At 40.8% G+C, this 13,245-nt stretch overlaps 1 protein-coding gene across 1 annotated transcript; it reads left to right on the forward strand.

The window, feature by feature from the left end:
- Window positions 1–11,919: 11,919 nt before the first annotated feature.
- On the forward strand, window positions 11,920–12,600 carry LOC123029318 (gap junction beta-2 protein-like). Its single transcript, XM_044442167.1, has one exon. It carries the CDS (start codon window positions 11,920–11,922, stop codon window positions 12,598–12,600), a length of 681 nt encoding a protein of 226 aa, XP_044298102.1.
- Window positions 12,601–13,245: the final 645 nt, after the last annotated feature.

A 13,245-nucleotide genomic window follows, 5' to 3' on the forward strand; every position in this document is an offset into this window, starting at 1 on the left:
AAACAAGATATTGGTAGCAATGATGGGGAAGAGGATGAGAAGCAAAAGCAACCCATGACCACGGTGGTCAGAGAAGCGGTCCCTTGAAAGCATCTTGCCCAGGGTAACTGAAGCTAGCATTGTGCCTGCTGTTTGCCTTTCCTTCAGCCACTTTGCCTCAGAGCTAATAGTTTCCTTTTTCTCACATGCAATGGGTTGCAAACATTGACCCAGTTCATATGATGAAAGCTAACATGGGTTGTTTAAGCTACAGTGAGCTGTGATAAACCCCAGACAGGATTTCAGTATTCAGTCCCTGGCTGCAGTTTGTTGTGTCATACAAACATGGGGGTTGTAACCCCTATGGCATAACTCTTATTTCAGTTGCACAAGGGTTACACAACTGAAAATGAAAATGAACAACGAATCATGGATTATGTGAGGCTTGTTTAAGCCTCACATGCTCCATTGTTCCCTGTCTGCATGACACAATAAGCTGCAGTCAGACACCGAATACTCAGAATGGCTGCACATGTTCCTCAGGCCACTGGGCCTCAATATGTCACAGTGGGCTGTTTAATCATGCAAACTGGCCTATTGGGGCAGTTTTACTCTCTGTGTAGCAGGAATGGTTGCAAATATTCTATGACATCATCATTCCAGCTCAACCAGTCAGGATCAGAGGCTTCACCACCACAAATACAATACAATGTGGAAGGTTCAGGTGTTGTACAGGTACTGCACCTGATTATAAATTATACTGCCCATTAAAAAAGGGAAAGGGGTGAGTTTCTTAGATGTAATAATGATAATTAAAATGCTGCTGGTGGTGGTGCATCAAGCAGAAGATGAGCGAGAAAGCAAAGCTTGAGAAGAAAGGTGGTTCTTCATTGTAGAGATAGATAGAATTATCTATGTCAGCAAGCAGGGCATTCCAGAGACACATAATACAAAGGATGAAAGGATGTAGATAAGAGATTGAAGCAATATCTTTGGCCTGATAAACAGAATGAGATTGAGATTGTATTTCCCATGCTCTGATCCATTCAGACCCTATTACTTGACCAATAACCTTTTATTAGATGAACACAAAATATCAACCATGAGAAGTCCACACTCCAGATTTAACACCTGATGACGTGCGGTCAGCTTGGACACTCAATATGGGGTACATTTTTAGTATTACTACCAACAGCAGTTCACACTAATGAATAGTCTTCAAATGCATGCCTCCGCATGGTGTTCACAGTCAGGAAACACTCATATGCAGCCACTGACGAATGAACTGGTGCCTCAGTGTGAAGCCCAAGCATAGAGCTGCTATGATGTCTGTGGCAGCTCAAGAAAAGGCTGCCATTACTGTACAAATCACACTAGGACAATGCTCTTATTGGATGAAGTGAGATTGACTGAGAAAGAAGACTAGGTAAAGTCTTCACTAGTAAAGGAAGTGCTATAGTTGTTTAGAAAATGGTGATTTCATTACATGCATTTCAAAACTCAGCACAATTTAAAGACACTGGGAATAAATCAAACGGAAGACGTTATTAACTAGATACGAAATTATCTGTCTCCTATGAATTGAAATCCTGAGACACAGGGAAGTATGAATGAAGCATGGCTTAACCCAGGAAAACTATCATTTATTTACAGGATTTACTAGGCATTATAATATGGCAATGTAATATGTAGGTGTGCTACACAGAGATAAAATTGACTCACTGACATCCTTCAACAAATTTGTTAAGCAGCCAATTATTCTTTGGGAGAATGCACGATATGTTGCCACATGCACTTGAATACCTTGATGAATCAGAATAATAATCCCATACAAACAATATATAATTGTGTCAGAATTTTTCAAGAGAAGTAAATATGTCATCAGGTACAAGGAAGCTTATGATTTAGAAATAAAAGTAAAGTATATTATTGGAATGGCTCATGCATTACAAAAAAAAAAAAATTCCTAAATCTTTTCATCACATGTTGGGAGCTGTGCTATACGTGATCTGCTGAGATGAAACCAAAGATCTTAGTATTCATTTTTCAAAGTTAACAGCCTACGAATAGAAAATTCATTTCATTGGATCACATATGCAAATCTTCAAGAGCTATATGAGCATTGCTATATGATAACCCCCTGCCCCAAACAAGTCATATAAATTGTGTACAGTTGAAATTACATGGAAATAACAATCTTATATCCCCTACACTTTATCTCAAGGATTGTCAAACAGCATTCTGATCTTGGAGGTGGGAATCAGAGTGCTCATCTCCCTCTTGCTCATTGCTGTCACAAACAGAGGCATATTTTGCTCTCTTAGGTCAGTCAAGAGATGATCTGGAGCAGGGTAATAGGGGTGGGATGCGAAGGAGCCTGAAATGGCCAGGATCTAAGGTCTCTAAAAGCTGCTCCAGCCTCCTTCTCTCCCCTTTCAAATGGATAAAAAGAGTTGCCTAGCAAGAGTGCACAGCAAGAAGAGTGGAGAGACAAATATTGCACCCCACTCTCCCTGCTGTGTCTGTAAACCTCCAAGTTTGGGAGCTAATGGGCATGCCCATAGGACTGTACCTTTACAACATGAACGTAACAATTTGGCGATATTTACCCATCACCCCATTCTTTACCAAGGAAAAACACTGCTATTCATACAAACAGATAAAATAATTGAATTATGGAAATAATTTTCACCAACTTTTTTTAAAATTCAGAGTGTCACCATTTGGAGTTTGCAGTATCTTCATATTGATATGTCCTATTGGTATATGCTAAAGGTAGCCTTCCAAGAGGTAAAAGACTATGTAACATCGAAAGGTTCATAGTACCCTTATGAGACTCAAAAACAGGGTGCATCTAAATGGAACCTTACGTTAGCAGGCCATCATGGTAGTTATTATTCCCTTTTTCCTGACAAGGGTGCCTCCTAGAGGGCTTCTTTGCCAGTGAATAACTGAATGGATCCGTAAAACAGTTCCTCATTAGAGAAATGAGCCCCTTCATTCATGAACCCTGCTAGGAATCTTTCATTTTTGAAAGAAATTTGAAGGTCCTTTTAGACAAGAGTTCTTGTGGTGGAAGAGTAGCATCCTAATTGTTTTGGTTATAGACAGCAGACTCAAAATGGATATACATGGCTACTGTTTGTTTCTGCATAGTAGCTGGGCTTTTTTGTTCACTATTTCCCCAGGGGTATCAGAGCTGGTCAATAAAATCTTCATTATTTGGCACAGCAAAATATTGAAAAGAACACAGTCTGAGGAATACCACATTAAGTATGGAGACATCTACTGTCTTTAATCAACAAGCAACCAGCAAGCCTGATTTAACATTTAAAGAGAAGGTCATGCCTCCGGAGCTTAATTTGTATCAGGGCTCACCAAGCCTTATCTCTTGTACACTATTCCATGGTTCAGCCCAAGTAAATTAGGGCAGGATACCCACAAACTTGTGCAATGGGACCATCACCATCTTTGGGTCAGAGTGGAAGGCAGCTGAACAAGCAGGTTGAAATACTGAACAGGAAGAGTGAATCCAGGATGATGTTCTTAGTGGACTTTGCTGGGGTATGAATTGATCATCCCTACCCTTGATACCAGTCTCACTTAGGAGCTCTCCATCTGGAAGTTACTTACAGTACTGAAGCCAATTCCTCCTCCTCCACATCATGATTCCAAATTCGCTTCATGTTTTATTTCTTTACAATGACAACAATTCAGTATATCATCTTTGCTCCTAACTAAGACGCTGTTTTAGGCCAAGTCAGACAATTATTCATCTGGCTCATGGAGTATTAGCTGTTCTAAAAAGCACTGGGTCTCCAGGGTTTCAGACTCGAATCTTTCCCAGTCCTACCTGGAGATGTTAGGGACTGAAGCTGACCTGTTCTGTATGCTGTGAGCTACACTGAGTTCCATCACTGAGCTACAGCTCTTTCCCACCCTTTCAGATATCTTGTAGTATCTTGATAGCCTACCCACAAATACTGCAGCACTGTCATCAAATATATTAGAGAGAAAGGCCATAAGATACAGAAGCTATCAATTTTCATAAGTTAAGTTGTGAGACTCCCATAACAGCAGTAACTCAGATGTTTGTACTTTTATGCAAAGGTAATTTTAGTCAAATGTGCGGCTCGTGGAACATGGAAGGAAATTACCTTTGCCCCACCATTTGGCATCAGCCTGCACTCTCCCAGATACTATTTGGCTTGCAGCTCTGGCTGGTTGGCCTAACAATCCACTGGCTGGTAGAGGAAAAATAAAAATCCAAAGTAGGTTCTGCAAGGCTGAAGTCTGCTCATACATGACTTGGAATATTTTCTGATGGAATGTTTTCGCATGCTATCTACCCACAATTGTGCATTACAGCCAACATAATTTAATCCAAAATATACGCATGAAAATATTCTTATAGTCTCTTTAGTAACTAATTTAGGTCTTTTCAGGGCTAGCATTTCCCATTACAGACAACATAATGTGTTTATCTTGACTCACCATCCTGCCATCTTGTTCTTGCTTAATTTCCTTAAAAATGTACTTAGCTGACAAAGAGAAAGCTAACAAGCTAAGTAATCCCCCTGCCCCTTATCCATTTAAAAAAATATTTATTATATTTAAATCCAATATTTTCCTTCAAGGAACTGAAGGTAGCTTACATAATTTTCCTCCTTCTATCAACCCTATCCTTACAATAACAACCTTGTGAAGCAGAATGGGCTGAGAGTCTGTGACTGGCTCAAAGTCACCCAGTTAGATCCATGGCTGAGTGGAGACTAGAACCCAGGTCTTCTGAGTCACAGTTGCACACTCTTTCTCATTCATTCATTCAATTTGTAGGCCGCCCCGCTAGCTGTAGGCTCTCTGGCCAGCTCACATAATTAAAATCCATACAACTCACATAATATAAAATACACAAGACAATAGACAATTAACACCAATAACACTAAAATTATAAAGCTATCAAAATCCAGTAAAAACCAGGATACACTAAATACACCCTTGACTACTACACCACACTGGCTCTCACAATAGTCTCACAAGCAGACACTAATGTTATTTTTTTCTTTTTCAGCAGTATCTTTATCTTAATTTCTTTCATGATGGTTGGAACAATGGGACAACCCCAAAATTTCAGGATCAGAAAACCTATGTAGAAGCAGATAAATAACTGGTAGTAAATAAACTATTGATGTAAAAAAGATCAACCCCAAATCTCAGTTATTTATGTGTTTTGTTGTATTTCTATGCAACTCAATAAACAATGCTTTCTGGAAAATTTACAAAAATGCAATCCTCCTTGGACTAGTGTGAGGATTCACTTCTGCCTCTGCCTACTTCACTTCTGCCTCTACATGTGGCTTGCTCAGGTCAAGGAGAAAGTGAAATTTCTTAGAGTAGTGGTAAAATGGGTAAACTAGAAGAGATGACACCAGCACAGTAGCTTCTACATGTATTTATGTTAAATATTTATAGCCTACCTTTCTGCTTGAATACAACCCCTAACACAACTGGAAGTAAAAATGAATACCTAATAATATATAATAAGATTCTTTTGAAAGAAGCTTGTGCCTTAAGAAAGCTCCGTGAACAGGAGATAAAAAAGGGGGGGGTATCCAACCTTAGATGTTTTTGCTGTTGGTGTGACTGTTTCAACTTCTGCAACACCCTGGAGGAACTCTCCTATGAGCTATTTTCCCTTCTTCCCTAGCCTTGTAGCACTAGGACTACCAGGATGTGTTCATTGGCAGGAATCTGGTAAATCTATTATAATTCATTTTTTTATCCCTTGCTTCCTCCAGGGAGCTCAGGGCAACACATGCACTTGTCCAGTCCTTCCCAAATTCCATGACACACAGATTTGGCTGAGAAATAGTTACTGGCTCAAGGTCATTTGGAGAGCTCCATGGAGGAGCCCTGGGGATTCAAGCCTGCATCTTCCTTGTCCTAGTTCCATGGTGTATCTGGATCAATTGATCTGCTAGCTGCTAGGAACATGGGTTTCACTTATGCCCTGCTTGTGAGATTCCCATGGGCAGCAGCTTGATGACTGAGTGACCAGAATGCAGCCTAGGTCTGATCTGGTAGGGTTCTTATGTTCTTAATCTTCAGTAGATTGACAATATTAACAAGAAAAGGAAGTTGTTTCCACCTGGATGCTAAATACATTTACTGGGAAAAAGTATAATTTTGTTGTCAAAAACGAAAGCAAAAGAAAACAAACTCAAATCTGTAACCGCATGCATCCCTGCCTGGTGGCACCAACTTTAACTATTGAAAGGGAAGGAAGAGAAGGCAAGGGTGTGGCTGGAAAGCTGGGTATCACCTTCAGTTTCAGCCTGTTCATCACTGTTGAGAGGAAAGTCCCCGGACTTTGGCCGGAGGTCCAGCACTAACTATACCACTACCCTCAAAGAATATACACAGAGTCAGCTTGCACTCTACTGTGAATTAAACAAACCATAGCAGTTAGTTACATGGCAAGTGCCAGGTGCCATTTGCACCTTTGTATTTTCCAAAACCTGGATTTTTAAAAAAAAATATTTAAGAAAAAGCAACACCGAAAGAACCCTCCAATATCCCCACGTGTTATCTAAAGGTCCAACAGAACAGTCCCAGATGGGGATAATTCCCCAGACAAAAGCCTCGCCTAGAATGCCAGCGCCGGGAATTTCAGCCACAGGTGAGCTTAAGAGGAGAGCCTGCGGCAACTCTCGCATCGAGAGCGCCTGAAAAGGGTGCCTCCCCTCTCGCCTTCGGGTTTCTTTCCGCCTCCTCTGTTCCAGGAGCGCCGACTGGAGGCGTCGCCAAAGGGCCACCGCCGGAGAACAGGGAGGAGATTTCTCACAGCCACCGAAGTGAGAGGGAAGGAGGCAGGCAGGCTGGGACCGGTCGGTCGCCTCGTCTGGACCGCTCGAGCCAGCGACAAGGGGACCAGCGGAACACGCGAGCCGCCTGGGGAGCAGCTCTGCTGGGGCAACGAGCGAGTGCGCCGCCCGCACAAGGCTGAGAAAGGTGACGTCGGCTGCGGTTGCTTTCGAAAAGATGCGCGCGCTCTACTTCCTTCCCCTGGGATGCAAATTTTTATTTATTTATTTATTTTTACAAACAGGAAAAGGAGGTGGTTCCAAAGAATGTGAATAGTAGTGCGTGCGCCTGATCATTAAAAGGGATGCAGAGGGATTCAGAGCCTAATAGGATTTGTGCGCTTTCAGGGGAAATCAGTCTGGGTTGCTGTGATCTCACTCCAGAAGTGTTGTGATTTTAGTGTATATGGGAAAAGCTGGTTAACTTGCCATAGGGAAGCGATTTTCCTTGCTTTTGCTCTTGAAGAAATCTGAATTGCTGGGTGTGATAGAGAGAGGGAATAGGGAGAAATGCTAATGATTTTTTTCAGGGAAGAAGTTTCCATTGACTTCTTTTTTCAGTCATTCACTGAGACAATTGGATGTGGTGGCTCTCTTTCTCCAGAAAACAGATTTTTTTTCTTGAAAGAGCCATCCTTATATATAGCTAATGTAGTTTGTCTATTGCTGTCCATTTGTCTTCTATTCAACCTACAAATTCCTTACTCTTTTTTGCACACTCCTGTCTATTCTGGTAATGATGCCTTGCCCAAGGCAGAAGGATTCCATTTAGGATTCCATGTAGTTCTGTTCCTTTAACTAGTGCTCTTCAAGGCAATTAGTGATTCATCGAGTAAATTGCACCTTCATACACATACATGCTTCCCACCTCCCACCCCCCAGTAAGTTATGCCCAGTAATATTCTTTCTGCCAGCAAAATTTGTCTGGAAAAAGGCAAGAATGTGATTTCTGAAATCAAAAATACATCAACTCCCTCCCTCCCTCAAAAAAGCTTCACCATTCTTTCATTTTTACATGTTTTTTATTTATTGTCCACATGTTTTGCATCTACTGTATTTCTCCAAATTATTTCAGTGCAAACAATATCACTAGAGATAGATAAAAGCTAGAAGGGTATAAAAACAAGTTTATTTCTGTGATGCACGCAGAGCATACATTTCTGTAGCAAACTGTTTGTGCTTTAAAAGTGAACTCTAAAAACGACATATAGGAATGAACTCAAAATACAACATATAGGAGTTTATGTGAATGAACAGCATCTCTAATACCTACAGTTTAACTTCTTTGTACAGAAGATGAAGCAATGGATCTGATGTGGAATCCTGAATCCAACCTGCTGTCAAAACTCCTGCCTGTAGGCCTGTTCTGGCAGGAAATTTGTCTTAACGCATCAAATTACTTTATATCTGTGACACAATCCATATACCTTAGAGTTAGCATGTGTAATCACAGCTACTACCTCAAGGGTTCATGTTAGAACATGCTGGAGATCTGTGCTTGTTACAAGGGAACCTGGCCTTGCCTATTTTAGCAAAGCTGAAGTTCATTATTTGTTTTTAGCATTGTAATCAACACAGAGTGTAGATAGAGGCAAAATAATTGGACATATTTATTTTGGTGAGTAGTTAATATAACTAATCAAGCAACTTCAATGAAAATAGTAAGAATGAGCCTGAATGTATCAAAAGCTGCTATGTCTCAGACAGGCATTTGATACAAACATTAAATTCTTTAGCTGTTTTGTATTATGTTTGTTTACTTAAAGCATTTTACCCAAACAACTTAAAGAGTATTAGAAACAATGCAGACTCAGCTCTCAAGCTTGTACTCTAAAATACAGTGGTACCTTGGCTCACGAACGCCTTGGTTCACGAACAAATCGGGTCACGAACAAAAATTTCTGAAAAATTTTAACTTGGGTCGCGAGCACCGCTTTGGGTGGCAACCAAGATCACAGCCATCTCCCCACCCCCCCAAGTGGGGAGATGGCCACGATCGCAGTTCCGTTCGTGCAGGGAAGGCATGCGTGATCAGAGCGCGCACTCCTGCAGGAAAGACAGGAGCAGCAAAGCAGAGCTGCGGGGAGAAGGCTGAGATTCCGCCTGTCTTTCCTGCAGGAGTGCGCCTCTGATCACGCATGCCTTCCCTGCACGAACGGAACTGCAATCGAGGCCATCTCCCCCCCCCCCGAGTGGGGAGATGGCCGTGAGCCCAGTTGCTTTCGTGCAGGGAAGTCATGGTGATGAGAGGCGCACTGCTGCAGGAAAGACGAGAGCAGCAAAGCAGAGCTGCGGGGGAGATGGCTGAGATTCCGCCTGTCTTTCCTGCAGGAGCGCGCCTCTGATCACACACATCTTCCCTGCAAGAACGGAACTGGGATCACGGCCATCTCCCCACCCCCAGCGCACTGTTTGCGCCCCTCTCTCCCTCCCCCAGTGTGCCCGCAATTGTGCCCGTCTCTCCCTCCTACCCCCCTGTGCGCAGGGATGACAGGTGCGATCTCGGTTGTGCTGGGGGGGCGGGGAGATGGCCGCGCTTGTGCTTGGGGTGGGGTGGGGGGGGAGATGGCTGCGATCTTTGCTGTTGTCACTTTGCTTCACATTTTTCTGATTTAAAAAATGGTTACAGAACGGATTAACCTTATTTACATTGAACCTTATGGGGAAATTTAACTTGGTTCATGACCAATTTGGGTCACGACCAGAGTCCTGGAACGGATTAAGTTCGTGAGTCAGGTACCACTGTACATGATACAAAGGAAAAACGGATATGGAGAAATGAGGAAGCTATCATGGCTTCTTCCAAAATCTTGGCAACTGCGGTGTGGATATTTTTTGAGATCTCTGACCACCACCTCCCCTCTGCCTGATTCACAATTTCTGATGTACAGGAACTGAATATTCCACTGATTTGTGTCTTTGGTGTTGACAGCGGAGACTGATTATAGTTTATAGTGATGACATAGCAGTCACATGGCACTTAAAACTAGATATGCTTTATGTTCCTTTGAATTGTTTCCTGAAACAAGTTTTTATCCTGAGATATCCTCCACAATGGAGCATTTCCATAAATGGCATCAACCATTAACATTCATATTCAATACTAAGTGACAAAGTTGCTTTGTGCTGTTCCCTTTCTTTCACTCTGACCCAGCTCAGACATAATGAGAATTATGAGAATGAGCTGTATGAGCTGTAGTGAGACTCAGGCTTAGAAACTGTCTCTCTTTCTCCGATGTATGCAATGGAGAAATAACTGAAAACTTTCACTTTCCATTTTGGGAAAAAGAAAAAAACAATAATTTCCATTATGTCAAAACTCAGAACAAATTAGTTTCCCAACTGAATTTAGTTAGCAAAGCAGGATCTGAAATCATGGTTTGATCATATTTTGTTTGAACAAATCACATTTAGAGCAAACTATGGTTTCCTTTGTGTTGATATAACAGGAAACTGCAGTTTATTCAAAACTCAGTTTCCACCATCTATGTGCAAAGGAGGAGGGGAGGGTTAACACACACAAACCTGAAGCTCAACATATCTTATCTGTAACACTAAACCATTGTTTAGTACTATATCTGAATTATGATTATTAATAAAAATTATTGTTAATAAAATAATAAAAATTATTATAAAATTTATGTCCTGCTTTTCTGAAGAACTAAAAGTGGCTTACATTAGTCTCCTCCTGCTGCTCTCAACCTTGCCCCCACAACAACAAACCTGTGAGGTAGATTGCGCGGAAAGTTTGTGACTGGCCCAAAATCACCCAGTTGGCTCCATGGCTGAGTAGGGCTAGAACCCAGATCACCTGAGTCCCAAACCTGCACTCTTAACCATTACATCACACTGGTTCTTTAAGCCTGCTTTTTGCAGATGTAACTCTAATCCATCACTTAGCGCTAAATGCACAGGCTTCACATATTCCTTCTGGAGCAGTTATTAGATTGGAAGTTTTCACTTCTACTTTTTCACACAATTTTCCATTATATCCAAATTCTGCTTAATTTAAACCATGCTTAGTTCAAACAAACCATACTCAAACAGCATTTTATGATCCTGGCATTTTCACCAAATGTAATTAATCAAAGTTTTCCATGTTTGGATATAATAGGTTAGTTTAAAAGCTGAAATGGATGTTTCTAATCAAATTGCTCCAATAGAGAAAGGGAGTGGAAGGGGGAATTCTTGCTAATGCACTTAATACTAGACCATAGAGCATTTTCCGCCAATCTGGCACTCTCCAGATATTTTGGACTACATCTCAAACCAGTTGCCATTCTGGCTGGGACTGATGGAAATTGAAGTCCAAAACCTCCTACACACACCAGGTTAGAGAAGGTTGGATTAGTGTAAAATCTGAAGGTTTTTAAACCTTGAAGAATTGCTGCTAGTAAGTGCTGAGCTAGATGAAATAGTAGTCTGACTCAGTGTAAGGCAGCTACCTATCTTTTTTAACAGAATAAGCTGGAAAGTTATAAAGATAATGCAATTCTGCAGTGATACTGTAAATACATACAAGTTATTCAAGTAACAAGTGATGTCTTAGGTTGGCACTTAGAAAGAACTATGGAGAAGAAAAATTACCAGTGTTTCAATTTGATAATAACCAAACTATTCTTTAGCAATAATTACAACACATAGTCTTAAAGGACTCTTTCTGTAGAAGCAGAACAGAGAAATATCTTGACGTTAATATCACGGTTTTAGTACAGTACCTAATTTCTAGTTATATAAAATTACTGTGTGCTTTCCACGTAGTCCTGTGTTAAAATAATCCTCTGAGGAAAGAAGCCATTTTAACTCACTATTCAAGTATTTTAATATTATTAAGATCATTAGAATACATGGTAATATTTATATCAAGGTTTAACATTTATTTTACCAGAATGTATGGCAAAAGGGTCAAAACCAAAACATAATAATTTTCCTGGTACTTTGATTACACATAGTTCTGATGTTGGATTTCTCTGATGTTGGAGAACCTTCTGATTTGGAAAACATTTATTATGAATTATAATAATTTATATTTGGCATATTCATTTTGTTTTAATAGGTTAAACATACAAACACAACCATGAACTGGGAAGCGCTCCAAGCCATCTTAGGAGGTGTAAACAAACATTCTACCAGCATTGGAAAGATCTGGCTTACCATTCTCTTCATTTTCCGTGTCATGATTCTCGTAGTTGCTGCAGAAAAGGTCTGGGGAGATGAACAGCAAGATTTTACTTGTAACACTCTACAACCTGGATGCAAAAATGTCTGCTATGATGAATATTTCCCAATTTCTCACATCAGACTTTGGGCTCTCCAGCTTATCTTTGTCTCTACTCCTGCACTTTTAGTGGCAATGCATGTTGCCTACAGAAGGCATGAGAAGAAAAGAAAACACAGGCATGGAGAGAAAGTTGACATTGAAGCTCTAAAAAGACAAAAATTTCATATTGAGGGCTCCCTATGGTGGACATACACCAGCAGTATATTCTTCCGAATTATATTTGAAGCTATCTTCATGTATGTATTTTATTTCATGTACAGAGGGTACAAAATGCCTCATGTAGTAAAATGCAGTGACTTTCCTTGCCCAAATACAGTAGACTGTTTTATTTCCCGACCCACAGAGAAAACTGTATTTACCATGTTCATGCTGGCTGTGTCAGGTGTTTGTATGCTCTTAAATGTACTTGAGTTATTTTATTTGATGCTAAAGCTTTGCATGAAGAAACCTAAGACTGTAAAGGTGGGCAATCATTAGACCAGAGGTGGGGAAACTCAGGCTTAGAGTTTCAGTCCAGCCCTCATGGGGTCCCAATTAAACCCTCTGGGCTTCCTATTACGGCCATGCCCTCTTCCATTGACCCCACCCCTTTTCCTTCAACCATCAATCATTTGCAGTTTACTTCCTTATTCTGAAAGACTGTAATTCTCCTACCAAGTCTTAGTTACTGGCCATAAAAAAATTAAGCTGCAGTATGCTGGCAAGTTGTGCTTTTGGCCTCACCCATTCTTTATCCTAGTCACTTGGCCTTTAGTCCCACCCCCCACTGGATTGCACCCTCTTCCATGAGAACTTCTCCAAAACTGAATTTGGCCCTTGGGCTAAAAAATGTTCTCCACCCTGAGAGCCCATGACCCACAAGCAACATACCAGCTGTTCTCTTCCTAGAACTTAAGATAGGTAAAAATATATCCCTGTCTTCCTTTCCCATCAATTAGCATCAGTTAACTATGGTATATGATTCTGGCTTGCTTAAATAAACTACAGTTTGAAATTGCCTTGTTTGGATAAACCATATTTAAAACTAGTTACAGCTTGTCCTTGCTTAGATATAACAATAAACTCCTAGTAGTTGAAAACAGAGGCAAATGCTTCCAATCTTCTTTTTGAACCTGAATCAGA

This window comes from Varanus komodoensis, unplaced genomic scaffold (assembly GCF_004798865.1).
Source record: "Varanus komodoensis strain SLA01 unplaced genomic scaffold, ASM479886v1 scaffold4, whole genome shotgun sequence".
In the NCBI taxonomy this organism is placed as follows: Eukaryota; Metazoa; Chordata; class Lepidosauria; order Squamata; family Varanidae; genus Varanus; species Varanus komodoensis.